Source organism: Canis lupus, chromosome 36 (genome assembly GCF_011100685.1).
Source record: "Canis lupus familiaris isolate Mischka breed German Shepherd chromosome 36, alternate assembly UU_Cfam_GSD_1.0, whole genome shotgun sequence".
Taxonomy (NCBI): domain Eukaryota; kingdom Metazoa; phylum Chordata; class Mammalia; order Carnivora; family Canidae; genus Canis; species Canis lupus.
This window is the reverse complement of record NC_049257.1, coordinates 20,096,683-20,122,338: the sequence shown is the minus strand read 5'-3', so window position 1 is coordinate 20,122,338 and position 25,656 is coordinate 20,096,683. Positions and strand designations below refer to the sequence as shown.

At 33.6% G+C, this 25,656-nt stretch overlaps 1 protein-coding gene and 1 pseudogene across 5 annotated transcripts in view; both read left to right on the top strand.

Moving 5' to 3' along the window:
* The window catches only part of LNPK (lunapark, ER junction formation factor), a 77,883-nt gene that overhangs the window by 14,674 nt on the left and 37,553 nt on the right, over nt 1-25,656 (top strand). For all 5 annotated transcript variants that reach the window (XM_038584924.1, XM_038584925.1, XM_038584923.1 and 2 more), the window contains 2 exons: nt 13,117-13,175; nt 20,673-20,713. In XM_038584924.1, the coding sequence (XP_038440852.1) occupies nt 13,117-13,175; nt 20,673-20,713 (100 nt within the window). The remainder of the gene's footprint in view (nt 1-13,116; nt 13,176-20,672; nt 20,714-25,656) is intronic.
* LOC106558278 lies at nt 315-4,647 on the top strand (annotated as a pseudogene).

The following is a 25,656-nucleotide window of genomic DNA, read 5'->3' as shown; positions in this document are numbered from 1 at the left end:
GGGGTTAGGGAGGGGGAAAAGTTAAGCAAAGAAACTGAGGAAGTTTGTCACCCAATTTTTTAATGTTTGTTTGTTTTCCTACTTAAATTGAAAGCCATTTGAGGATAGGGCTTTGATCTTACACAGTTTTAAAAGCCTTCTTCCCACTCCCCCACCTCCCAACTAACTGGTAAAAGATATTTCTTAGTCCACCTAGAAGAGTTGAAAAGCATACTTTGTAACCTTTTGAGGAAAGTTAAACATTTCTTTCATGGCACTCTGAATAAGAATACAAAGTATCTCTCATCAACTATAGTTGGCTCTTAAAGGAGATGATGTCTGAATATCTCTTGGTATTTACTCAAGGAGAATATTTACTAAGAGGTTTTGGTAGGTAAGAAATCATTTTGCAGGCATCCTTTTTGCAATGTTTATAGATATTTGAATAATCATAGTTATTCGATTTATAGAATTCTGTACTTAAAGAATGATGTACTGAGACATAATTAAGAGATCCTATTCTTGGTTGGGAAAATTTGGTATTGTTATGAGCTCAGTTCTCCCCAAATTAACATAAAAATGTGTGGTCACAATAAGAATACCAACAGTACTTTAAAGATTTTGGCACAGTTATCCTGTACTTAAAAAAAGGGGGTGGAGGATCCCTGGGTGGTGCAGCGGTTTAGCGCCTGCCTTTGGCCCAGGGCGCGATCCTGGAGACCCGGGATCGAATCCCACATCGGGCTCCCGGTGCATGGAGCTTGCTTCTCCCTCTGCCTGTGTCTCTGCCTCCCTCTCTCTCTCTGTGTGACTATCATAAATAAATAAAAAATTTTAAAAAAAGGGGGTGGATTTATTTATTTATTTGAGAGAAAAGCGGGGAAGGGACAGAGGGAGAAGGGAGAGAGAAAGAGAATCTCAAGCAGACTCCCTGTTGAGCATGGAGTCCAACTTGGGGCTTGATCTCAGGACCCTGAGATCCTGACTTGAGTTGAAATCAAGAGTCGGACACTCAACTGACTGAGCCACCCAGGTGTCCCTCCATACGTTTTAATGGAAAAGTAAACACATAAGAATAGTCCTGAAAATTCTAAAAAAGGAGAGGGATGAGAAGCAGAGGTCTGTCAGGCATCTGACATCTGGCTTTCAGACTAATAACAGTGATTTATTATAAGTAAATGCATTATAAAACTCCATTAATTAAAAGTTTGGCACAGTGTGTAACTAGTATATGAATTTAAGTTTGACACAAACCAAGAAGGACACAAGAATCCAGAAATAAATCCTAAAAGGAATTTTTATATATGATATGGTATGATATGTATGGTTTTTATTTATGATGACATTTCAAATCATTGGGGGAAAGTGGTGTTGAGTTATATATATAAAAAAATTAAAAGTCCATTCAATTAAAAAAAAAGTTTGATTCCTGCTTTATTCCTTATACCAAAGTAAATCACTGTTATTAGTTTGTCTGAATGTGAAGGTAATTCTCACTAAAGCCTTTGATAGTTAAATAAACTGACAAAGTAATCAACGTAGTTATTTGGTACATCTTTTCATTTTTAGCTTTATATATTGCTAAATCTCATCGAAAAACAATAAATTGGGTAGGGTTATGAGGTTGTTGGAAAGACAGCACTTAAGTTTGGCAGAAAATGTTTCATACATGAAGGTTGGTGAAAAACCTTCAGGTTTGGTTGGAAGTTTATGGAGTGTTAATCCTTTAGTTAAAAGTGATGAAGGTTTGATTATATTGATTGAGTTTTAGATATTCTGCTATATTTTAACTTTTAGCATTTTTTAATTTTAGTACAGTAAAACACCAAATATTAGGGTTTTAAAATATTTACCATAATTAAAATGTGATTCTGTTATATTGAGGTTCCAAGTATTTCCTCTTTGTATACCTTTAGAATTTTATGGTGCAAGTCACTAAATTATATTTAACAGAAATTCATACTGTACTACTGTTTCGAATAGTATCAGTTTCATTCAGAAAAGAACAGCTGGGATGATTTGATGAATTAGGTTAAGAGAGGGTTTTTAGTATGTTTTAGAACTGATTGCATATTTGAATTTATTGATTTTCCATACAATTTTGTATTCAACTGCAAGAATTATCTTGTTTTTAATAAATTTTTTGGTTGATTTTTTTGAGTTTACAAGTATTGGGGCACCTGGGTGGCTCAGTGGTTAAGTGTCTGCCTTTGGCTGAGGTCATGATCTCAAGGTCTTGGGATCAAGCCCAGGCTCCCTGCTCAAAAGAGTTTCTCCCACTCCCACTGCTCTTCCCTCTCTCTCTCTTGCTCATTTTGCTCTCTCAAATAAAAGTCTTAAAAAAAAAATTAAAGTATTTTTAAAGTATTCAGACATCATTTGTGAACAGCAATAATTTTACCACCTCCTTACATACTTTTTGTCTGATTTTTTTTTTTCTTTTGGCTAATTATGTAGGCTAATACTTTCAGGACAATGTTAAGTTATTAGAGAAAATAGTGGACATTCTGGACTTGTTCCTTGGGAATACTTCTAATATTTCCCTATTGAACATTTTTTGACTTTTGGATCAGAACATTTTATCATGTTAAGGAATTTTCCATTCACGTTTAGTTTTCTTTTAAGCCAAGAAAGATTGTTGAATTTTGTTAAATACTGTTTCATTATCTATGGAAATAGCCATTTGAGTTTTTCATCTTATATCCCTTAATATGGATTATATTAAGTTTTGTTTTTTTTTTTAATTTTTATTTATGATAGTCATACAGAGAGAGAGAGAGAGAGAGAGAGGCAGAGACACAGGCAGAGGGAGAAGCAGGCTCCATGCACCGGGAGCCCAATGTGGGATTCGATCCCGGGTCTCCAGGATTGCGCCCTGGGCCAAAGGCAGGTGCTAAACTGCTGCGCCACCCAGGGATCCCTATATTAAGTTTTGAATTCAAAGATTGAAATCCTGAATTCCAGGAAAAATTCTAATTTCATAGTTGTAATCATTTTATAAAAACATCTAAAAGCTTGTCTTTATTTTCTAATGCTCTAGAATACATTAAATAGAACTGTCATCTGTCCTTAATAAGTTTGGTAGTATTCTGTTGGATATCTTCTGAACATGGTGCTATTTTTGGAGGGTAGCTCTTAACTTTTTAAATTCAATAGTAGTTAATCTTTTTGGTTTTCTGTCTGTTCCAAGGGTAGTTTTGTTAAAAACTATATATATATAAAATATTATATATATAAAATATATTGTTTATCTTTAAGACATATTTATATTTATGTAAATTATATATAAAACTATAAAATTTTATATATATAATTCTGCAATTTAAAAGATCTATTTATTTTGTGTGTGTGTGAGAGAGAGAGAGAGAGAGAGAGAGGGAGCATGAGCAGGAGGGGGAGAGGGAGAATCTCAAACAGACTCCACACTGTGCCTGAAGCCTGATGTGGGGCTCATCCCACAACCCTGAGTTCATGAGCTTGAGATCATGACTGGAGCAGAAACCAAGAGTTGGACTGTCAATGGATTGCACCACTGAGAGGCCCACTCATTCTACAGTTTTAAAAATGAAGTAAGTGAAGAAAAGAAGAAGATGGAGATTCAGACTAAGAGAATTCAAGCTCCTTTAGATAATTTACAGAGGAAGTATGAGTTTTACAGAGATTGAAAGGAAGTTCACATGTTGCCAATGAAGTGAAAAGTTTAAAATAAGAAAAAAGTACCAGTCTCAGAAACTCACAAGGCACTATTTAATGCACAAGTTTATGAACTTTTAATTGTTTTCATTGACTGGATTTCAGATTACCTTAGTAAAATAAAAAGTAAAGAATCTGGAATGGACAATGGAAAGCTGCTACTCAACTTTGCGTGAAATGGAAATGATATTCAGAAGTGTATAAAGCTTTTGCCTGTGATAACAGAGCAGCTCCAGTGCATGCTATTTGTGAATACCAAACTTCGTGAGCCTTTTGTAAAATTTATATATTGGTCTCTAAGCTAGATGCAGGAACATAGCATTCGACCATGACATAACATTGAGGAGACTGGTAAACACATATTCAGAGGAGTAGTGACTAAGGGAATTCAGGATTCTTTACAACATTCAGTGGAAAACAGCTGCTTTCTTTAAGAGCTTCAATTTACCACTGAGGTTTTTATAAACTATATTTGTTCTCAAAATGGTTACTCAGGCTGACTACGTGCTCAGGCATTTGATTGTCTTTGGACTTGAAGACAGATGAAGGAAAAGTCTTGTTTTTGGACTGTCAAGCTGTCCCAGTAATACTAAATCATCTAAGAATATCCAGTAAAGGACTCCTCTCTACTGTCATTGATAGTTTGCTTCAGATGACAGTGGAATCTAAATCCTTGCAAGCCGTTCCTGGAAGCCTATAGCAACACTTTATTTTTTTGTACTTGCTCTGTGCTGCTTCAAACCCCTAAGCTTGATTTTAAGATACTAAAAAAGCTCAGTATCATTCTGCAAGAAGCTTTCCAAAATCAAGAGTAATAAGAAGCTCTTTGAACTTTTTACTATTCATCTGATGCTTCAAAAATTATGAAGGACAATACATCTAAAACTTGCTTTTCTCTGTATTAACCTAAATTCAACTCTGTTCAATTTGGGTTTGACAAAATGCAACTCCTTGGCCTCCAATGCAAGCGATTAAGCTACCTTGTTATTTTATTTTATTTTATTTTATTTTATTTTATTTTATTTTATTTTATTTTATTTTATTTTATTTTATTATTTTTATTTATTTTTAAATTTTTATTTATGATAGTCACACAGAGAGAGAGAGAGAGGCAGAGACATAGGCAGAGGGAGAAGCAGACCCCATGCACCGGGAGCCCGACGTGGGATTCGATCCCGGGTCTCCAGGATCGTGCCCTGGGCCAAAGGCAGGCGCCAAACCGCTGCGCCACCCAGGGATCCCTAGCTTGTTATTTTAGATATATTATGTATGTGTTGCTTATTTGTAAGAGTGTAAAAATTAGCAAACTAAAAGTCCACCAAGTAATCAGTAGCATCATTTATCATGAAAAGTAGAATTCTTTAAAACTTTTGAAATGAAGTCTATAAGAAGCTATGGAAGTTTTGGATTGTTTCAGTTCAACTAAGTACATTAGAACTACTAATGTACAAAATGGAATTTCCAGAATTAATGACACTGGGTTACTTTTTATATGAGTGTTTTAGGAAGATTTTAAAAATTATGTGATTATTTGGAATAAAGTTGGTGTTTGTGTGGGGAAAAAATGTATTTCTGTAGAGTGTTTAATAGTTGTAGTCATCACTACATCAGTCTTACTGATTTAAAAAAGATTTTTTTCGTGGGGCACCTGGGTGGCTCAGTTAGGCTTCTGACTCTTGATCTCATCTCCGGTCTTGATCTCAGGGCCATGAGTACAGGCCTTACATTGGGCTCCATGCTGGGTGTGGAGACTACTTAAAAAAAAAACAAAACTTTTTTTGTATCTATGATTATTTTTTTGTATATTCCTTATTCTTATTTTATATATTGTACATCTCTTTTGTGATTGTTTTTATTAGTTGTTTATATATCTTTTCTCTCAAAGAACCAGCTTTTAAAAAACTACTTCTTTTTTTTTTTTTCATCTTAGGCTTATTTTTATTTTATTCCTGAAACTTAAATTGGATACTTAATATATTTTTCATTCTTTTTTATTAACACAGTACACTGTATGTGTATTTGAGGTCATGCTATATTCTGATCACTGCTTAATTTTATTCCACAGGTCTTGATATGTAGTGACTTACTTTGGTTATTTTCTAGATATCATGTCTTTTTTTTTTTTTTTAATTTAGTGTTTGTAATTTAAGCATTATTTCCAGGTGACAAATGTGTGTTTGGATGTTTGGTTTCTGGTTTAGTTACTGTTTCTAGTTTTGTTGTATTGCTTTTATAGCATATTGCTTAAAAGTATTTCTATTACTTTGAATTTATTGAGTTTTTTTTTTTTTTTTTTTTGGTGCTGTGCTATTTGGTTAGTTGTTGCCTTTCACAAACACTTGAAGTTGTTTTTTTTTTGGTACATAGAATTTAATATCAATGAAAACTACTTTATTATGTTATATAGTTCTTCTGTATCCTAGTAATATATTTCAACTTCTCTGCTTTATGAATGTTTCTTTAAAAGAAACCCTTTTATTTTGAGATTAGATTCATGTGAAGTTGCAGAAAAAACACAAAAAATGTTCAAGCAGATCTCATGCATTCTTTACCTAGCTTTCCCCAGTGGTAACATCTTGCATAAAGTACAGTAAAATATCACAATTAGGAAACTGACATGCATTGGGCTCCATGCTGGGTGTGGAGACTCAATTCACAGAGTCTGTCAGATTTTACCAGTTTTACCTGCACTTTTGTGTGTGTGCTTTATATTTCCATGTAATTTTATCATATGTGTAGCTTCATGTCACTATCCCACAATTCAGATTCAGGACTGTTCTAAAACCACAAGACTTGGAGTTCCTTGGCTGGCTTGGTTGGTGGAGCATGTGGCTCTTGATCTCAGGGTCATGAGTTCAAGCCCCACATTGGGTGTAGAGATTACTTAAGTTAAATAAATAAAATAAACCACCAGGCTCCTTCTTGCCATCCCTTTGTAGTCATACCAACTCTCTTCCACCTACTCCATTCTTAACCCTTCCACCCACTAATCTGTTTTATATCTCTGTAATTTTATTATTTCAAGAATTATAAAATGAGATCACATAGCATATAACCTTTTGAAACTGGGTTTTTTCATTTACCATAATCTTGAGATCCTTTCAAGATGTTAAGTGTATTAATAGTTTCTTTGTGTTGTTGGGTAGTATTCCATGGTAATGACATACTTCAGTTTGTTTAACCGTACACTTGTTGAAGGACATTTGGATAGTTTCCAGTTTTTGGCTATTACAAATAAGACTTCAATAAGTCAATCGGAGAAGGACAAACATTATATGGTCTCATTCATTTGGGGAATATAAAAAATAGTGAAAGGGAATAAAGTGGAAAGGAGAAAAAATGAGTGGGAAATATCAGAAAGGGAAACAGAACATGAGAGACTCCTAACTCTGGGAAACGAACAAGGGGTGGTAGAAAGGGAGGTGGGCGGGGGGAGGGGGTGACTGGGTGACGGGCACCGTGGGGGGCACTTGATGGGATGAGCACTGGGTGTTATTCTATATGTTGGCAAATTGAACACCAATAAAAAATAAATTAAAAACAAAACAAAAAACAAGTAAGACTTCAATGAACATTTATATATAGGCATTTGTCTGAACATAAGTTTTTATTTCTTTGGGAGTATATCCCTAAGAATGTAATTTCTAAGGCATATGGTAAGTACATGTTTAGTTTTTAAAGAAACTGCTAAACATTTTTTCAGGGTAGATGTACCATTTTACATTTCTACTGGTTGCATATAAATGTGCCCTTGCCAGCATTTGGTATTTTGCTATTTCCTGTTTTGATTATTCTGATAGATATGTAGTGATATTTCATTGTGGTTTTAATTTACATTTCCCTAAGGGCTAATGATATTGAACTTTTTTTCATGTGTTTATTTGCCATTTATATCTCCTCTTCTGTGAAATGTCTGTTCATGTCTCCTAATTTTCTAATTGGATTTTTTACTCTTTTTGCTGTTGAGCTCTGAGAGTTCTTTTTATATTGTAGATACAAGTTATTTACTGGGCATGTGGTTTGCAAATATTTTTTCCCAGTCTGTAGTTTGTCTTTTATTCTCTTAATAGGGCTGTTGCAGAACAAAATTTATTTTTCCTTTTATGGATTGTGCTTTTGTTGTCAAGGTTCTCTAACTATAGGTTCTAAAGATTTTCTTCTTTCGCTTTTTTCTATGCTTTTTTTTTCTTCCAACATTTTTAAATTCATGAGCCATTTTGAGTTAATTTGTATATAAGGTGTGAGGTTCATGTTGAGATTCATTTATTTTTTTCTTTCCTTCATTTTGTCCATGGATGCTCAGTAGCTCTAACACCATTTGTTGGAAAGGAACTGCATCATTTTTAACACTATGAAATGACTTTCTTTTTCTAGTTTAAAACTTTCTTGGTGGTGGTGGGGGGTGTCTTGATTTCAACCTTGTGGGCTATTAAGATAACCTTGTTTTGTGAGTATTTACCTAGTATACTTTTGCCCATGGTTTTATTTTCTTCAACTTTGAAACACTCTTATTTTATTTTTTTATTTTATTTTATTTTATTTTATTTTTTATTTTATTTTATTTTATTTTGAAAAACTCTTATTTTATTTTATTTTATTTTTTATTTATTTATTTTTTTTGAAAAACTCTTATTTTAGATGTTAGTTTATATTATAGAGTTGGGTTTTGTTTTTATGATCCAGTCTGAAAGTTTTTTGCTCTGGTTAGTTTAGCTCACTTACATTTATTGAGAGGAAAGACATTGGTCTAGTTTTTGGAACATAATTTTGTATTTTGCTTTTTTTGTTTTAACTTAAAAATATAGATTTCTCTAGCTATGTGGTATTTTACTTTACTTTTGCCTGTTTTTTTGTAGGAGATTTGTGTGAGTATCAGGGCATATATTCCCACATTCCAGGCTATCTAGAATTTTCCTTATGATCCAGGATTGAATGTGCTAATTTGTTAGCTTTTATCTTTCCCCAGCCAATAGGGTTAGGCAACTGTGTGTTTTTTCCTAATACAAAACCTCTTTTCTCTCCTGCTGCCATAAAAACAATGTTCTTTGTAAACGGTATTTCCGAATGGTTTCTCTTTAAGCTCTGCCTTTTCTGTTTCATTGTTGGAACCAAATTGAGGAGTTTCTGCCTATAGCATGTGTGTCTTATTCTTGTTATAAACAGGGGCTTTAGGCTTTACACTTTGAGAAGTTTGTCTTGCTACCCCTTTGTGAGATAAATAGATTTCCTTCTGTGTTTGCACTTTTGATCTTCATGATCTCCATTACTTTTGGGAGTCTGCCCACACGTTTTGAGAGTTGGGTTTTAGCTATATCTTATTTTATACCAGGACAGGAATTTTTATTTTTCTTCTCCTTGTTGTTTGGAATATTTCTAAGAAGAGAAGAGGAAATGGAAATTAGGCAGCTATTGTCAAAATAGGAGTCAGTAATAGTATCTTTAATATCTTCACAAAACATGTTGCTCTATTTTCATAAATTATATTTATTAGGAGAGCAAAAACCTTCATTGGAATAACTAGAACTAGATTTATTTTCTCCCTAAATTTTGTTTTAAAAATACGAAAGAATTTCAGTTAATTTGGTCCTAAAGATTAACTATATATGTTCTGTCTCTTCAAGTCTTGAAGGAAATGTGTATTTTATGATAGCTCATTTTCTCCAGCAGTAGTTCTGATAAAAACCAAAAGAAGAACTTCTTGTCCACAAAGGGGGATTTCTGTGCTTTATTTTGGAGTAAGGGAGTATATTTCAATATTCTGCTTTTGTTTTCCTTCCCTTGGAGGCGTGTTCTAGCGAGTTGCTGTGACAGGTCAAAGAGCTTGCTGCCTGTGTTCTTTTCTTGGATTTTGATGAATTCTTGTCTCACATTTATGTCTTTCATTCATTTTGAGTTTATCTTTGTGTATGGTGTAAGAAAGTGGTCCAGTTTCATTCTTCCACATGTGTTTGTCCAATTTTTCCAACACCATTTGTTGAAGAGACTGTCTTTTTTTCCATTGGATATTCTTCCCTGCTTTGTCAAAGATTAGTTTACCATAGAGTCCATTTCTGGATTGTCTATTCTGTTCCGTTGATCCATGTGTCTGTTTTTGTGCCAGTACCATATTGTCTTGTTGATTACAGCTTTATAATACAGCTTGAAGTCCAGAATTGTGATGCCTCCCACTTTGGTTTTTTTCAACATTCCTTTGGGATCTTTCCTGGTTCCATACAAATTTAAGGATAGTTTGTTCCAACTCTGTGAGAAATGCTGCTGCTATTTTGATAGGGATTGCATTGAATGTGTAGATTGCTTTGGGTAGTATAGACATTTCAATAATATTTGTTCTTCCAATCCATGAGCATGGAGTGTTTTCCCATTTCTTGGTGTTTTCCTCAGTTTCTTTCATAAGTGTTCTCTAGTTTTCAGAGTATAGATCCTCCACCTCTCTGGTTAGGTTCGTTCCTAAGTATCTTAGGGGTTTTGGTGCAATTATAAATGGGATCGATTCCTTAATTTCTCTTTCTTCTGCTTCATTGTTAGTGTTTAGAAATGCACCTGACCTCTGTAAATTGATTTAATATTCTGCAGCTTTGCTGAATTCCTGTATCAGTTTTAGCAATTTTTGAGTAGAGTCTTTTGGGCTTGCTTTCTTTCTTTCTTTCTTTCTTTCTTTCTTTCTTTCTTTCTTTCTTTCTTTCATTCATTCATTCATTAATTTATTTGAGATGGAGAGAAAGAGCAAGTGTGTGTGTTGAGGCAGGAGGAGGGTTAGAGGGAGAGGGAGAAGCAGACTCTGCTGAGCAGGGAGCCCAATGCAGGGCTCGATCCAAGGACCCTGAGATCATGACCTGAGCCAAATGCAGATGCATAACCAACTGAGCCACCCAGTCTGTTGGGTTTTCCAGAGTATCATGTCGTCTGTGAAGAGTAAGTTTGACTTGATTTCTTCTTCTTCTTCTTTATTTTTTCTTAAGATTTTAGTTATTTATTTGACAGAGAGAGAGAGAGTACAAGCAGGAGGAGCAGCAGAGGGAGAGGGAGAAGTAGGACCCTGGGATCATGACCTGATCCGAAGGCAGCTGCTTAACTAACTGAACTACGCAATCTCCCCATAAAGTTGACTTCTTCTTTGCTGATTTGGATGCCTTTTATTGATTTTTGTTGTATGATTGCTGAGGCTAGGACTTCAAGTGCTATGTTAAACAACGGTGGTAAGAGTGGACATCCCTGCCATTTTCCTAACCTTAGAAGAAAAGCTCTCAGTTTTTCCCTGTTGAGGATGATGCTTGCTGTGGGTCTTTCATATATGGCTTTTATGATACTGAGGTATGTGCCCTCCATTGCTACACATGGAGAGGTTGTTTTTGTTGTTGTTTTTGTTTTATCAAGAAAAGATGCTGTATTTTGTCAAATGCTTTTTCTGCGTCTGTTAGAGGAACATCTAGTTCTTGTCCTTTCTTTTATTAATGTGTATCACATTGATTTGAGTATGTTGAACCACCCCTGTAGCCCAGGAATAAATCCCACTTGGTTGTGGTGAATAATTTTTTTAATGTACTGTTGGATCCTGTTAGCTAGTATCTTGGTGATAATTTTTGTATTCATGTTCATCAGGGATATTGATCTGTAATTCTCTTTTTTAGTGGGGTCTGTGTCTGGTTTTGAGATTAAGGTAATACTGGCTTCATAAAATGAGTTTGGAAGTTTTCCTTCCATTTCTATTTTTTTGGAACGGTTTCAGAAGAATAGACATTAATTCTTCTTTAAATGTTTGGTAGAATTCCCCTGGGAAGACATCTGACCCTGAACTCCTATTTTTTTTTTTTTTTTTTTTTAAACTAATTCAGTTTCTGTGCTGGTTATGGATCTGTTCAAGTTTTCTATTTCTTCCTGTTTCAGTTTTGGTAGTTCATATGTTTCTAGGAATTTATCCATTTCTTCCAGATTGCCTAATTTGTTGTCATATAATTACTCATAATACTCTCTTATAATTGTGTTTCTTGAGTGTTGGTTGTAATCTCTCCTCTTTCATTCATGATTTTATTTATTTGGGTCCTTTCTCTTTTCTATTTGGTAAGTCTGGCCAGGGCTTTATTGATCTTATTAATTCTTTCAAAGAACCAGCTCAGTTTCAGTCAGAACCAGGCCAGTTCATTGATCTCTTCTACTGTTTTTTTGATTTCTGTATCATCGATTTTTACTCTAATCTTTATTATTTCTCTTTTCCTGCTGGATTTAGGCTTTATTTGCTGTTCTTTTTCTAGTTCCTTTAAGTGTAAGGTTAGGTTGTGAATTTGAGACTTTTCTTGCTTCTTGAGGAAAGCCTGTATTGCTATGTACTTTCCTCTTAGGACCACTTTTGCTGTATCCCAAAGGTTTTGAACTGTTGTATTTTCATTTTCATTTGCTGCCATGTATTTTTTTTAATTCTTCTTTAATTTCCTGGTGTACTTGTTCATTCTTCAGTAGGATATTCTTTAACTTCCATATATTTGTGGTCCTTCCAGTTTTTTTCTTGTGGTTCATGTATTATAGCAGTGTGGTCTGAAAATATGCATGATATGATCTCAATCTTTTTGTACTAGTTGAGACCTGGTTTGTGAACCAGTATGTTATCTGTTTGGAGAATATTCCATGTGCACTTGAGATGCAGCACAAGAAAATATTTGGAAGGACCACAAAGGTACCCTTGCAATGTATTTCTTTTATAAAATTATGAATAATGTTTGTATATGTATTCTGCTATGTTCTTTGAAGAAAACTATTGTGCTGTATTTACATTGAATTTGAGAGATGACCTTGACAAGTTTGTGATTAGGATCATTCTTTGATTTACTTTTAATATCATTTCATGTCTTACTAATGTAAGGCCCAAAGAATTCTCATAAAATCTTTGAACGGAAGTGTTTAGCTAAGTTTACTTGTAAAGTACTTCCTTGAAGGTAAGTTTTTTTCTCTTCTAGATAGCTTATTCTGTTTAGTAGAGAGGATCCTTCCAGTGTTAAATAATAGGGAAGTAATAGCAGCTTATATTTGCACAATGTGCTGGATTTGTGAAATGTGCTTTTCTCTCAATGCATGGGAATAGACAAATTTTTGGAGTTGATGCTTACTTAGTAAGAAGGGATTCTATAATTTTTGGGGGGGCTGGTTTATAGACCCCTTTCAGAGTGATAAACACAGTGCTCTTTCCAGAGAAATGCACTTATACACAGAAAGGTAATTTCATAATTCTGGGGAACCCTCAGAAGGTCCATGTGTTTTATCTTGAGAACTCTTGAAAGCAGAGGTAGACCTCTGATAGTCTCAAACACAGAAATACTTTCTGATTTTCAAAATATAAAGGGAAGCAATGTACTGAACTCTAACTGGAAATGTATATTTGTTTTCATTTTATATGGCTTTTAATTCACTTACCCTAATGTTGGTTTTTGTTTCTGAATTTTGCTTCCTCTGTAGCATCTGGAGCATAAGAACAGTGCTTATTTTCTTCTTTTCCAAGAGAACAGAAAGAAATAGTAAGTTTAATTTCTAAGTTTTTATAAATACATTTTAAAAAACACCTTCTTATAGTACATTGGTTTGTAACTGAATGGCAGGTTGTGAAATGGTGTATTGAAATGACAATCTTGTAAATACTGAAGGGATTCTATTTACATTTGTGTTATGTTCATCTTGTTTATTCAGAATTTTTTTATACAAAATAGTTCCTTTCATTAATTCATCTTTTAAATTGAGAGAAATTATTTATTAATCTTCACACAAAACTTATGTTATTATAGAGTAGACATCTTTTAATTTGTTAATTAATTGCACCATTCTCTTTAACCTCACAGTTCCTAGGCTTTTGTTTTTATGAAAATATGCAAATTATGATGTTTCCTTCTGTATCTTGTGTACAGATTTTAAAGATTTTCAGGTATAAAAGTATGAGTTATAATTAAGCAAATATATGTGAATTTCATCATAAACGAACTTTGAATGTGACTTCTTTTTTTTTTGTTTTAACTTTTCATTGTCAAAAACTTCACATACAAAATTATATACACAAAAGGAAAGTGAATAGTATAAGTGCTCATATACTTATCACACAATGTAAATAACTATCAGCTCATGGTCAGCCTTGTTTAATTTTTATCCCCACCCTCTTATCTACATACTATATTTTTTTAAGTATATCCCAGTTATATCTATCCATGAAAGGCCTTTAAGAAAATACATTATACAATGATTATCATTAACGTAACGTAATATATTATCATATCATATCATACCTAATATCATAAAATATTAAATATATTTTGTTTGTTTGATTCAAATCCAAGTAAGGTTCATATATGACTTTCAAATTGCCCCCCTCACTTATGACTTCTCTTTAACCCAGTGTATGTTCATGGGTTAGCCCAGCGACCATTCCTTGCAGATACTCTTGACACCTTTGCCCCATTTTCCCATTCTATTTGGCAGAAACTGTACCTTATTTAAATACAATTATATTCTTAATCTATGACTGCAAAACTCTTCTGGTTAAAAACTTTTATAAGCTTGGTCTATCCCTGCATCAGAAAAGCTAAATTTCTTTCAAAAGAAATCATAGAAAGCATACTGACTAGACTTATTTTATTTTTAAAAAAGATTATTTATTTATTTATATAAGAGAGAGAGCAAGGAGGAGGGGAGAAGCAGAGGAAGGGGGAGAAGCATGGAGGCTGGATCCCAGGACCCCGGGTTCATCACCTGAGCCAAAGGCAGATGCTTAACTGGCCGAGCCACCCAGGTGTCCCTGACCAGACTTATTTTAAATCTATGATAGTAAATATTAAATGTATACTCTGTACTACTACATGGTCCTATTTCATAGTTCCCTAGAAAATTCACTTTTTTCTCTTTGAGAGTATTTCTTGATATTGTATTTCTCTTCAGATCACTAATACCTGCCTTCCTGCAAATAAACAAAAACCAAACCAAAATAAAACCAACCAATGAGTCAACTAAATAAAAATTCAAAATTCACAAACAAACAAAACCCACAAAAATCTACCTGGCAACTCATGGAGAAAATAGATGTAAATAGATGAGAGCTACCGCCACCACCAAATATATCCAGTTAGCTCCATCTGATACTCAGTATGTTAGCATCCTTCAGTGGTAGTCTGGAAGACTGAACTTGATGCCATCTATGGCTAAGCTCTCCATTTATGCTTTGGATTCTGGATACTCTGGCCATCTCAAGGACTTTGTTCTTGCAGTTATCTCTTCCTGCAATTACCTTCTTTTGTATTATCTCTTTCTCTTGGGTTGTCTCTATTGGTGTATAATCTCACTTCCACATAGTTGTGGGGGGAAGGGTGGGCAGGACTCGATTTTGACTTCATATTCCCTTTAATCTACTATGCATTTCTCTCTCCCCTTCAAAGTCCTATCATCTCTACCTCCACAATTATCTTGCATCTGACCACTTCTAATATGCTTTACTACTACTACTTTGTAATTCACGTCATTGTCCATCTCCTACCTGTAATAGGAATGACTTCCAAACCAGTCTATTTTTAAGGTATAAAATAGTTGTATCTTTACTGCTTCAAATTTTTATTTTTATTATTTTTTTTAAGATTTTATTTATTTACTCATGAGAGACACAGAGAGAGAGAGGCAGAGACAGGGAGAGGGAGAAGCAGGCTTCATGCAGGGAGCCCAATGTGGGACTTGATCCCAGGTTTCCTGGATCACACCCTGGGCTTAAGGCAGCGCTAAACCACTGAGCCACCTGGGCTGCCCATTGCTTCAAATTTTGTAACGGTTTCCCGTGACAGCCAGAGTAAATCTGAATTCTTTACTCCTACTTTCTGGCGTATGCCTATTCTCTAACTTCATCTCTTTCTACTCTTCGTCTTTCACTTATGCTCCACCACACTGGCTATCTTTTTGTCCTACAGACAAATTTTAATTCTCTGAACCTCAGTTTCCTAATTTGCAAAGTGGAAACATGTATTATCATCATCATCATACACATGAAATATTTGTTTTAGAAGGATTATTATGAGTACTAAGTGAAACTATGCCAACGTATATAAAAATTGCGAAGTGTTAACACACGAGGGCTGATGGTACTGATTTTTCTTTTCTATTCCTTATTCTTTTTTATTTTTCTTGTCTTTTTAATTTGTCTTGTTTTAATGGATTAGGACTCAGTATAATAGTGAGTTGAAGTGGAAATAGCAGATTCTTTGTCTAGTTTCTAATTCTCAGTGGAAAAGCTTTTATTTTTTTACCATAAAGTATGATATTTGCTGTGCTTTTAAAAAATATTGGTACTTACTATCATATTAAGGAAATTAAGCTTATGATGTTGTTTCCAGTGATATTTGGTAATACAGCAGAAGGACAGGAAGAAGTTTAAAACAAAATGTTCTCTGACCTCATGGAACTAACAAAATAGTGGAAAATACAAAAAAATCTCTTCTTAAAAGAGTGCTTGGAAACACTTCTCTAAGCAAATTAAATGTATGAATATTTTAACTTCTAAATAGACACATCAGGACATAGTTATTATATAAAAGGGTTGCTTTAAAAATTATTTCAGGGATCCTTTTATTTAAAAAAATTTAATTCATTTGAGTATGTATTACATGTACATTTAAAATAGAACTCATAAAAGATTATCTTACAGTCCTACATTTATTTTTTTAGCATAAAAACTCATAGCATAAAGTCAATTGTAGTATATATATATTTAAGCCTGAAGCTATTGATTGTGTTCTTGCTTTCTTTTTTTTTTTTTTTTTAAAGATTTTACTTATTTATTCATGAGAGACAGAGACAGAGAGAGAGAGAGAGGGGCAAAGACACAGGCAGAGGGAGAAGCAGGCTGCATGCAGGGAGCCTGATGTGGGACTCAATCCCAGGTCTCCAGGATCAGGCCCTGGGTTGAAGGTGGCGCTAAACCGCTGGGCCACCAGGGCTGCCCCTGTGTTCTTGCTTTTTGTTCTCTTTTAGTTTTATTTCCTTTTTTTCTATACCTTGGACCTAGTATAGAATAAGAGTTGGTAAACCATAGCCTGTGGGCCAAGTCCTGCCCACCACTTTTACATGTCATGATTTAAGAATGATTTTCAAATTTTTAGATCATTGAAAAATTCAAAAGAATATTTTGGGATATTACATTTATATTAAATTCAAATTTCTGTTTTTATTGGAGCAAAATGCTGCCCATTCACTTAAATGTTGTCTGTAACTCCTTTCATCCTACAATGGCAGAGTTAAGTAGTTGTGATAGACTATGTGGTGCTCTCAACACTTCAGACTGTTGCAGGATGTACTACAAATCACAGTGACACAATTATAACTTGACATTTCATGTGCCATATATAGTGACAATTTTATATTTTCAAAATTACCACTGTATACTCATCATGAAAAAAACAAAAGAAGAGAAGATTTAACTTTGAATGTTGCATTTTTAGGGCATAGTAGACCGTGGGTTGTTTTGTTATCAAAACATAAAGCATTGTGTTTATTATTCAATGACATTATAGTTGTGTTCGAAGAATAAAAATATACATTGATAGTACCAAACCAAGTACTCATAATATTCCCAACTCACAGAATAGCAATGGTCATAAGAATTAGAATTTTAAAAATGGAATATCTCATCATAGCTGAATTCTTCATAAAAATAAAAAGTGAGAGGTGCCTGGGTGGCTTCATACATTAAGTGACTGTCTTCTGCTCAGGTCATGATCCCAGGACTGTGAGCCCCGTATCAGGCTCCTGGCTCAGTGGGGAGCCTGCTTCTCCCTTACCTCTGCTACTCCCTCTGCTTGTACTCTCTCTCTCCTTCTCATAAACAAACAAACAAACAAACAAACAATCTTACCAAAAAAAAAAAAAAATGAAAATGGAGCTTCAACCAAATAAGTTTCTGATTGGCCTATTAGTGAAGCAGAGAAAGTCATTTATTTACCAATAGTGAATTAATTATTGTTTGATTACAGCAGCTGAAAAAAATATATTCAGAGAAAGTATATTTGCTTAGTTAGTAAGTAGCCTTTTGGCAAGAATAATTGCTTGAAGAACAGAATATTGGAAGCAAGATAGTTTAAAAATATGGCAAATGATTTTGAGTGATCTTTCTTGGATCTGATACTGCTTAATTGTAGTAGACACAGGAAAAAGACACAGGAAAAGATACTCAGCATCACCAATCATCAGGGAAATGCAAGTCAGAACTACAGTGAGATATCACCTCATATCTCTTAGAAAGGCTAAAATTAAAAAAGATAATTTGGTTAGGATGTGGAGAAAAAGGAACTTTTGTGTACTGTTAGCTGGAATGTAAATTAGTACAGCCACTGTTGAGAATAGTATGGAGATTTCTTGAAAAATTAAAAATAGAAATACCGTATGATCCAACAATTCAACTATTGGGTATTTACCCAGAAAAAATGAAAACACCAACTTAAAAACATATATGCACCTTGTGTTTATTGCAGCACTATTTACAATAACTGCAGAAGTAATCTAAGTGTCCATCAGTAGACAAATAGGTAACACACACAATGGGATATGAAGGATGAGATTGTGCTGAGACATTATGGATAGACTTAGAGGGTATTATGCTAAGTGAAATAAGTCAGACTGATAAAGACAAATAACATAATTCCATTCATAGGTGGAATCTAAGAAACATGAGTAAACAAAAAGCAGAATCAGATTTGTAAATACAGAGAATAAACTGATGATTGCCAGAGGAGAAAGGAGTCGGGGATTGGGCAAAATGGATGAAGAGGGGTGAGGGACATAGACCTCCAGTTATGGAATGAGTAGGTCATAGGACTAAAAGGCACAGAATAAAGAATACAGTCAATGAAATTGTATTAGTGATGTAATGGGACAGATGGTAGCTACACTTGTGAACATAGCATAATGTATAAACTTGTCAAATTAGTTTCAGTATACCTGAAACTAATGTAGCATTGTGTGTCAACTATAATAAAAAAAAAAATGCATGAAGCAGAAAAAGGCCTATTTGGATTAATTTGCAAACTTGTGAAACTGTAAGGTGTTTTCATTTTGTGGTTATTCATTGTGTTATGTGGCAGCAGGTACTTTTCCGAGCGTATTTGAACTACCATAAGTTAGTAGTGTCAATGGAGAATTTTATTTACTCTCAAGAACTTAACCATTGTCAGTTATGTGGACTTTAATCATAAATAGAAGCTGAATATCTTAACCTGCCAGTACAGTTTTATTGTGATGTTTTGAGCTCAGGGCATAGATTGTAGTATTTGTGTACGAGAAGAACCACCTTTAACCACTATGATTGAATGTTGACTGACTTTGGAAAATTAGCTTTTGTTGCAGAGTTGACAATGGTTCTTAAGGAGTTCAGCCTAAGATTGCAAGACAAACAATCCTTATATGCAAATCCTATAGTGCTATAAAGTCATTTAGAAAATAAATGTCATTGTATTGACACAAAATAATTTTTTTAAAAAGACTTGGGGGCAGCCCGGGTGGCTCAGCGTTCAGCGCCGCCTTCAGTCTAGGGCGTGATCCTGGAGACCCAGGATCCTGTCCCACGTCGGGCTCCCTGCATGGAGCCTGCTTTTCCCTCTGCCTGTGTCTCTGCCCCCCCCCACCCCCCCACCCCCGTGTCTCCCATGAATAAATAAATAAAAACATCTTAAAAAAGTAAAAAAGACTTGGAAAAGCAAGAAGCAAGATCCTCATTCCCCCTGAAATTTGTAGTAAATACATGATCTGAGCTGAAACTATAGTTCCAGCAGTGTTTTTCACACTTGATCTTAGCCAAAAGAGAAACGACCCAACAGTGTTTTTCAGACTTCAAGAAGTACAAAGGAAATTTCTGTATTTCAAAATTTGTTTAACTATACAATTGAGGAGCTTCCACTTATCTTCAATTGAAAGTGATTAATTTGCAATATAATGACAAGAAAAGGCGAATATCAATAGACGAGTTAAGTAGTCTATAAATGCCTTCCAAACAATGAATTTACTCAATTAAAATCATGGTCTTGTGGACTGCTTTCAGTATTTAGCAGTACCTATATGTCTGAAAAACCATTTTCAAAGAATCAAATGTATAAAATCTCATGACAGATCAACATCAACGTGCTAATATTTGCAATCATTTTTGATGATAGAGAACACTAACTTTGAACCTCATTTAAATGTTATCTCCCCACCCAAAAGAAAATAATTCGATTCTTTTAAGTGATAGATTTGTGTTACAAAAAAAAATTTAACTCAATTATTATCGTATTGAATTTTGTCAATAAAGATTTGTGGAAATCTGTTTACTTTCTTGTTTTATTTTTATTTTTATTTTTTTTACCTTTTTGTTTTAAAAAGTACTGACTTAGTTTTGCCTTTTGGCCCATAATGCCTAAAATATTTAACTGTCTGGCCCTTTTAGAAAAAGTTTGCTGACTTCTGGATTAAGGGATAAATATTTGGCTTGGCCTTATATAACTATAGATGTCTATTCTCTTTAAAGATGTTAGCAGGCTTTCCCCCCCCATTAGTAATAAGTCTGCTAGCACATTAAAAACTAAAATATTAAAATATAGTACAGTCTTTGTATAAGTTTGTATTTGTATTTTGCATAAATAATATACTTTGATTTGATTTGAGTATTCAGATATTTGCTACCCCAGAACTTAAATGAAGAAATAATAATTTTATCTATAAATTTAATTAAATTAAGAATAATTATTTAAATTCTATTTGATAAAATGTATAGGTCTTTTTAAAATTTGAAAGGTGTTTTATTCTATATAAAGTCAATTTTTTCTCTACTTGTAACATAGGCAACAATATGAAATATATATGTATAAAGTTTGAGATAATTTTTATCTGTACATGTCAGTAAAAAATTCTAAAAGTTTTCTTGTGGATGCTTAATGTATATCATTTGGCATACTATTTTTAAGATATCTAATCTTAATACCTGATTTAGCTTTGATTTATTAATTAAATCTTTTTTTTTCTAGATGAAGCACTGGATGATTTAAAATCCCAGAAGAAAAAAATAGTAAGTTAACTTATTTAAAATTAATTTACATAGGACAAATATATTGAGAACTGAATAAGTAATGTTTATCTGTTTAAGTAATGACGATCCAAGTAACAAGTATGCTTTTAGATAGTGTTTTAATGATGAAGCTAAATTCTGAATATTTTTGCTAGTTAATAATGATGGGAAAAGTAGTTATATGGACTTTTTTGAATTTGAGAATCTATGCAATTGGAAGTCAGAAGCAAGTAAATAATATTGGAGGACTCAATGAGGCACATGGGTAAAAAATGGGTATCCAGATTATTAGGATTGAAAAAGTATCAAACATCTACTTATGTCCCTTCTCAGGTTTTCTGGACAGAATAAGGCTAAGTAAGGCTAGGAGAGAGAGAGAATAAAAAAGATTGGTTGTAAAAGTCAAATTTTACATGAAAAGAGTGAAGAAAGGGTGAAAGAATTTTTTTCTTTCATTTTCTATAAGCAGCTCTGATCACATGGGTATCTCTTATGGGGCCAGTTATATGTGTTCTTAAGATGTTTGGAAAGGGGGCCAAGCATAAGAGAAGAAGGGCTTTAGATATTTAGAGGATGATATATCATACTCACTAATAAGCGAATTGAACTTGGTGTTTGACTTAAATTTACATTTTTTTAATATAATTATTTTTGAAGTATGAAAATGGTAATTGATAGCAAGGGCATGTTATGTAGAAACTTATTTAACAAAATTTAATCAGATGCATATGACCAATGTATTTTAGTGTAACATGTAATAAGTAACAATTATATATGAAACTAATAAAAATTATGAAATTTAAGATTAATGTTAAAAGTTGTTCTGTGAGGGTGCCTGGCTGGCTTGGTCAGTAGAACTGACTCTTGATCTTGGGGTTGTGAGTTCAACCTCCACATTGGACCTAGAGCTTACTTAAAAAAAAAAATGTTTTGTGAAATGGTAATAAAGACACTGGTCTTGAGGACTTAAGTACTTGAAAAGTATAGAACTTTAATCCCGAAATGATTTCTTACTTGTTTGAGCTTCTTCAGTGTTCAGTGAGTTATTTATAAACATTGCATTGACATTTTTCCTGGCTCTGAAACATGGAAATATTATATCTTACTATATTTCTTGCATTCTGTACATCATATAACAGCCAGAAATTCAAAGTGAGGAAATACCAATGGTTCTCAGTAATATAGAAGTTGTGATGTGATTGGTTTGGTTTGCTAATGTGATAAAAGGAAGAGCTGATAGAGGTGGTTGGAGCCAAGCTCCACTTTGTACCAAAATGGAGAATTTTTTATTAAAGTAGAAAATACAGGGAGGAAGACAAAGAAAAAAGAAGAAAATTAAAAAAAATTTAAGTGAGGAGAAGCTGACCAAATGTCAGTTCAATTATATCACTAGAAAGCGAATCTTGGAGAGCAGGTGATTGGGCAAAAACTTAATAGAGTAACAGAGCAGACTTGGAAAACTCTGTGAAAAGACAAGCCGAACAATCTGCTTCTTTAATAGCCTTTGAAGGAATCACGACATAAAGATGCTTCATCTAGGCCTAACAGTCGGAAAATTCAGTTCAGGTGTCAACACCTGTCTATATTTAAATGGTTCAAGAGGTGTCAATATTACAGAATAGTTTAGTATGTCATATTTCTTGCAGTATAATTAAAGAAAAAATAAATTGGTTGCTCCAACTCATTTTATTAATTAGGGAACACAATTTGCTTTGACTTGATTGTTGTTAGTTATAATACTGTTGCTACTGGGAACTAGTCCCTGGCCTTTCTTACTCAATCTCTTAACAGAGCTGCTTTGTTTGAGTTGCTTTATACTTTGTTTGTACTTTGTTTACACTTTGTTTAGAACAATAGGTGTTAAGGGTGAGTTAGTAAGGAGCACAATGCTTGTTTATGATTGTGCTGGTAATGAGAGGAAAAAGAAGGGGCACTCTGATCTTATTCATTGATATTTCATTTTAAACTCCACATTTTTTAGCTTTAAAAATACTTTTATTATTGAAATGCGTCTAAGAAAATAACTGTCAGTCTAAAATTGTCCAATTCCTATCCCTCCTCTTTCTTCCTTTTTAAAAATTTTTATTTATTTATTAGAGAGAGAGAGAGATCACCGAGAGAGGGGTAGAGGGAGAAACAGACTCCCCACTGAGCAGAGAACCCGATCAGGGGCTCAATCCCAGGACCCTGAGATCATGAGCTGAGCTGAAGGCAGATGCTTAACTGACCAAGCCAACCAGGCACTCCTATCCCTCTCTTTCAATAATAAAATGAATACAAATTATATTTATTACATGACATTTTATGAAAGGTCGTTTCCTTAGGGATCTATCTTTATTTTGAAAAGGTTTGCAATATGATTTGTGTAAGTGTAATGTGTAAGAATGAACATGAGTTATCAATTGATTAAAAAGTTAAATTATTTTAGGAAAATTGGTATCTTGACAATATTTTAAATTTAAGAACTTAATGTAAGTATTATTAAAATAAAGCTAGGAATTAATCTTTAATTAATCTTAAAAACTCCCAAGTCTAGATGTGTATATTTTGCTACTAAAACAAACATTCAGTTTTTTAAAATTACTGTTTAATAGATAATCCTTTTGCATCCGTGAGCATTTCATGAAAACAGTTCAAAATCGGATCCATCAGAACACATGAGTTTAAATTAAGTGGCTTCATGAAAATGCTGTACTTTGTCAAGCATAGTATTTCTTATTTTTTAAAGATTTTATTAATTTTTTTTTAGAAAGAGAGAAACTGCGCTCATGCATGCATGAGTGGGGGTGGGATGGGGAGTGGCAGACTAGCAGAGTGGGAGGGAGGAAAAGGAAGGGGAGAGAATCTCCAGCAGGCTCCAGAGGCGGGCTGGATCTCACAACCCTGAGATCATGACATGAGCAGAAACCAAGAGTCAGTCCCTCAACTGACTATGGCACCCAGGTGTACCTTAAGGAGAGTATTTTGCGTGGTAATTCCTTTCTGGCATTTCTCAGGAAATTCATGTTTTTCTAAATTCTGAAGGGCACCTTGGTGGCTCACTGGTTGAGCATCTGCCTTTAGCTCAGGCCGTGATCCTGGGGTCCTGAGATCCAATCTCCACATTGGGCTCCCTGCAGGGAGCCTGATTCTCCCTCTACCTATGTCTCTGCCTTTCTCTGTGTGTCTCGTGAATAAGTAAATCAAATCCATCAGTCAATCAATCAATCCTGAGAAAAATCAGTTGAGATATTAGAACACGGGAGGAAGTGTTATAATTCTGAGTATTATAGCTTAACAATTAACTACAAAATGTTACTGGTTCAAAGGAATCTACTAACGCTGGTTGAAGGAAAGAGCAAGAAATGCTGACATTCTGAGCTCTAGGTTAATATGGACATTTGTGGGAGCAGGACAGGAGCATGTAGTAGAGAAATCTTACAATCTAATTAATCTGTCTTGCTTTTGTGGCCATATTATGTTTTATGGGCCCTGTCTCTTGTTAATGGTGAAATTTTTTTGCAAATAAGTAATAATAACCTTATACTCATGGTATGTTTTATGTATAATCCTGTTAATGACATTACATGAAATAAATTTTGGAAGCAAAAAAGTCCTTAAATTAGCAAGTTCAGCATGTAATTCTGTGTAGTGCTGTTCACCTCACGAGAAGTTTCAAATGTTATATTTTTATATTACCCAATAATGTTTGCTGCCATTTTCTAGTATTTGAATATTCACTCTAGGCTCCAGATCTTTGTAAATACTTTAACAGAAGAAATGCAGAGAGAAAAGATGGGACTATTATTGTGGAATACTGCTGTATGAAATCAGAAAATGATATAAAATCTGAACTAGTAAAAACAGTATTGATTTCAGCAGTAGAACCAAAATCAGGGTAAGCAGACAGTATTTTCATAATTGTAAAAAGATGAGTTTAAATAATGCAACATGTACCCTAATGCTCTGAGTTGAATATGCTTTGGGGCACACTCCTAATAATTTGACCGAAGTTAATATATAACAAAATAAATTTTTCTAAATCTAGAGTTTTTGCCATGCAGCAAAGATGAAGAATATTGGATAGAACAATTGATGCTTTGTGTGTTTTAAAATTTTAAGAATGATAATTTAAATATTAAATATTTGTATGATTACCTTTTAAAATTAAAAATTTTTTTCTGACATTTGTGTTAATGTTCCCTTCTTTTAGTGTTGTCCATGATGGAATGTCTTAATCAAGTAGAAATAATTTTTACATGTTATTGAAATATATAATCTTGGCAAAATATTGATTCATAATGAAATGTGATTATTTTGTTTTTTAAATAAAAAGCTCAGAAACTTTTATTTTTTTATTTTTATTTTTTTTTCAGAAACTTTTAGTATAATGTATCACAGAAGAACAGTTCATTCGTTGTTATATCATTCATTACTATTTAACATATAAAAAATATTATGAAAAACAGAGTAATGTGTTTTAGGGGATTCTGAGTATCAAATTTTCATTCCTAAATCCTGGGATTAATATGTTGGGTATTTGGAAACACTGCTGTTTTCAGACCCATTCTGAATAATCTGAGTATATTAAACAAAGATTATGTGTTATTGTATTAGGTACTATTGTAGATTCTTTCTCTTACATTATTATATATTTAAGTGCCTAACAGTGCTATGAAGAAAATATTAATGTATTTGCTTTATAAAAAGAGAAACTGAGGCCACTTAAATTGCTCAAAATCTTTTTAAGTAATTAAGAATGGGGATGTGCTTTGAACCTAGATTTTTTTTTCTGACTTCAGAGTTTCAAGTTTTTTTTTTTTTTTTTATTCTATCAGAATGTCTCTATTTGAAACAAGTTATTCACTTAAAATGTATGGATGGATACATGTGTGTTAAGCTATTATGTGAAAAATTTTTGTTAGAAAAGGAGAATAGTTTACATCTTTTAGTGCTTTAGTTTA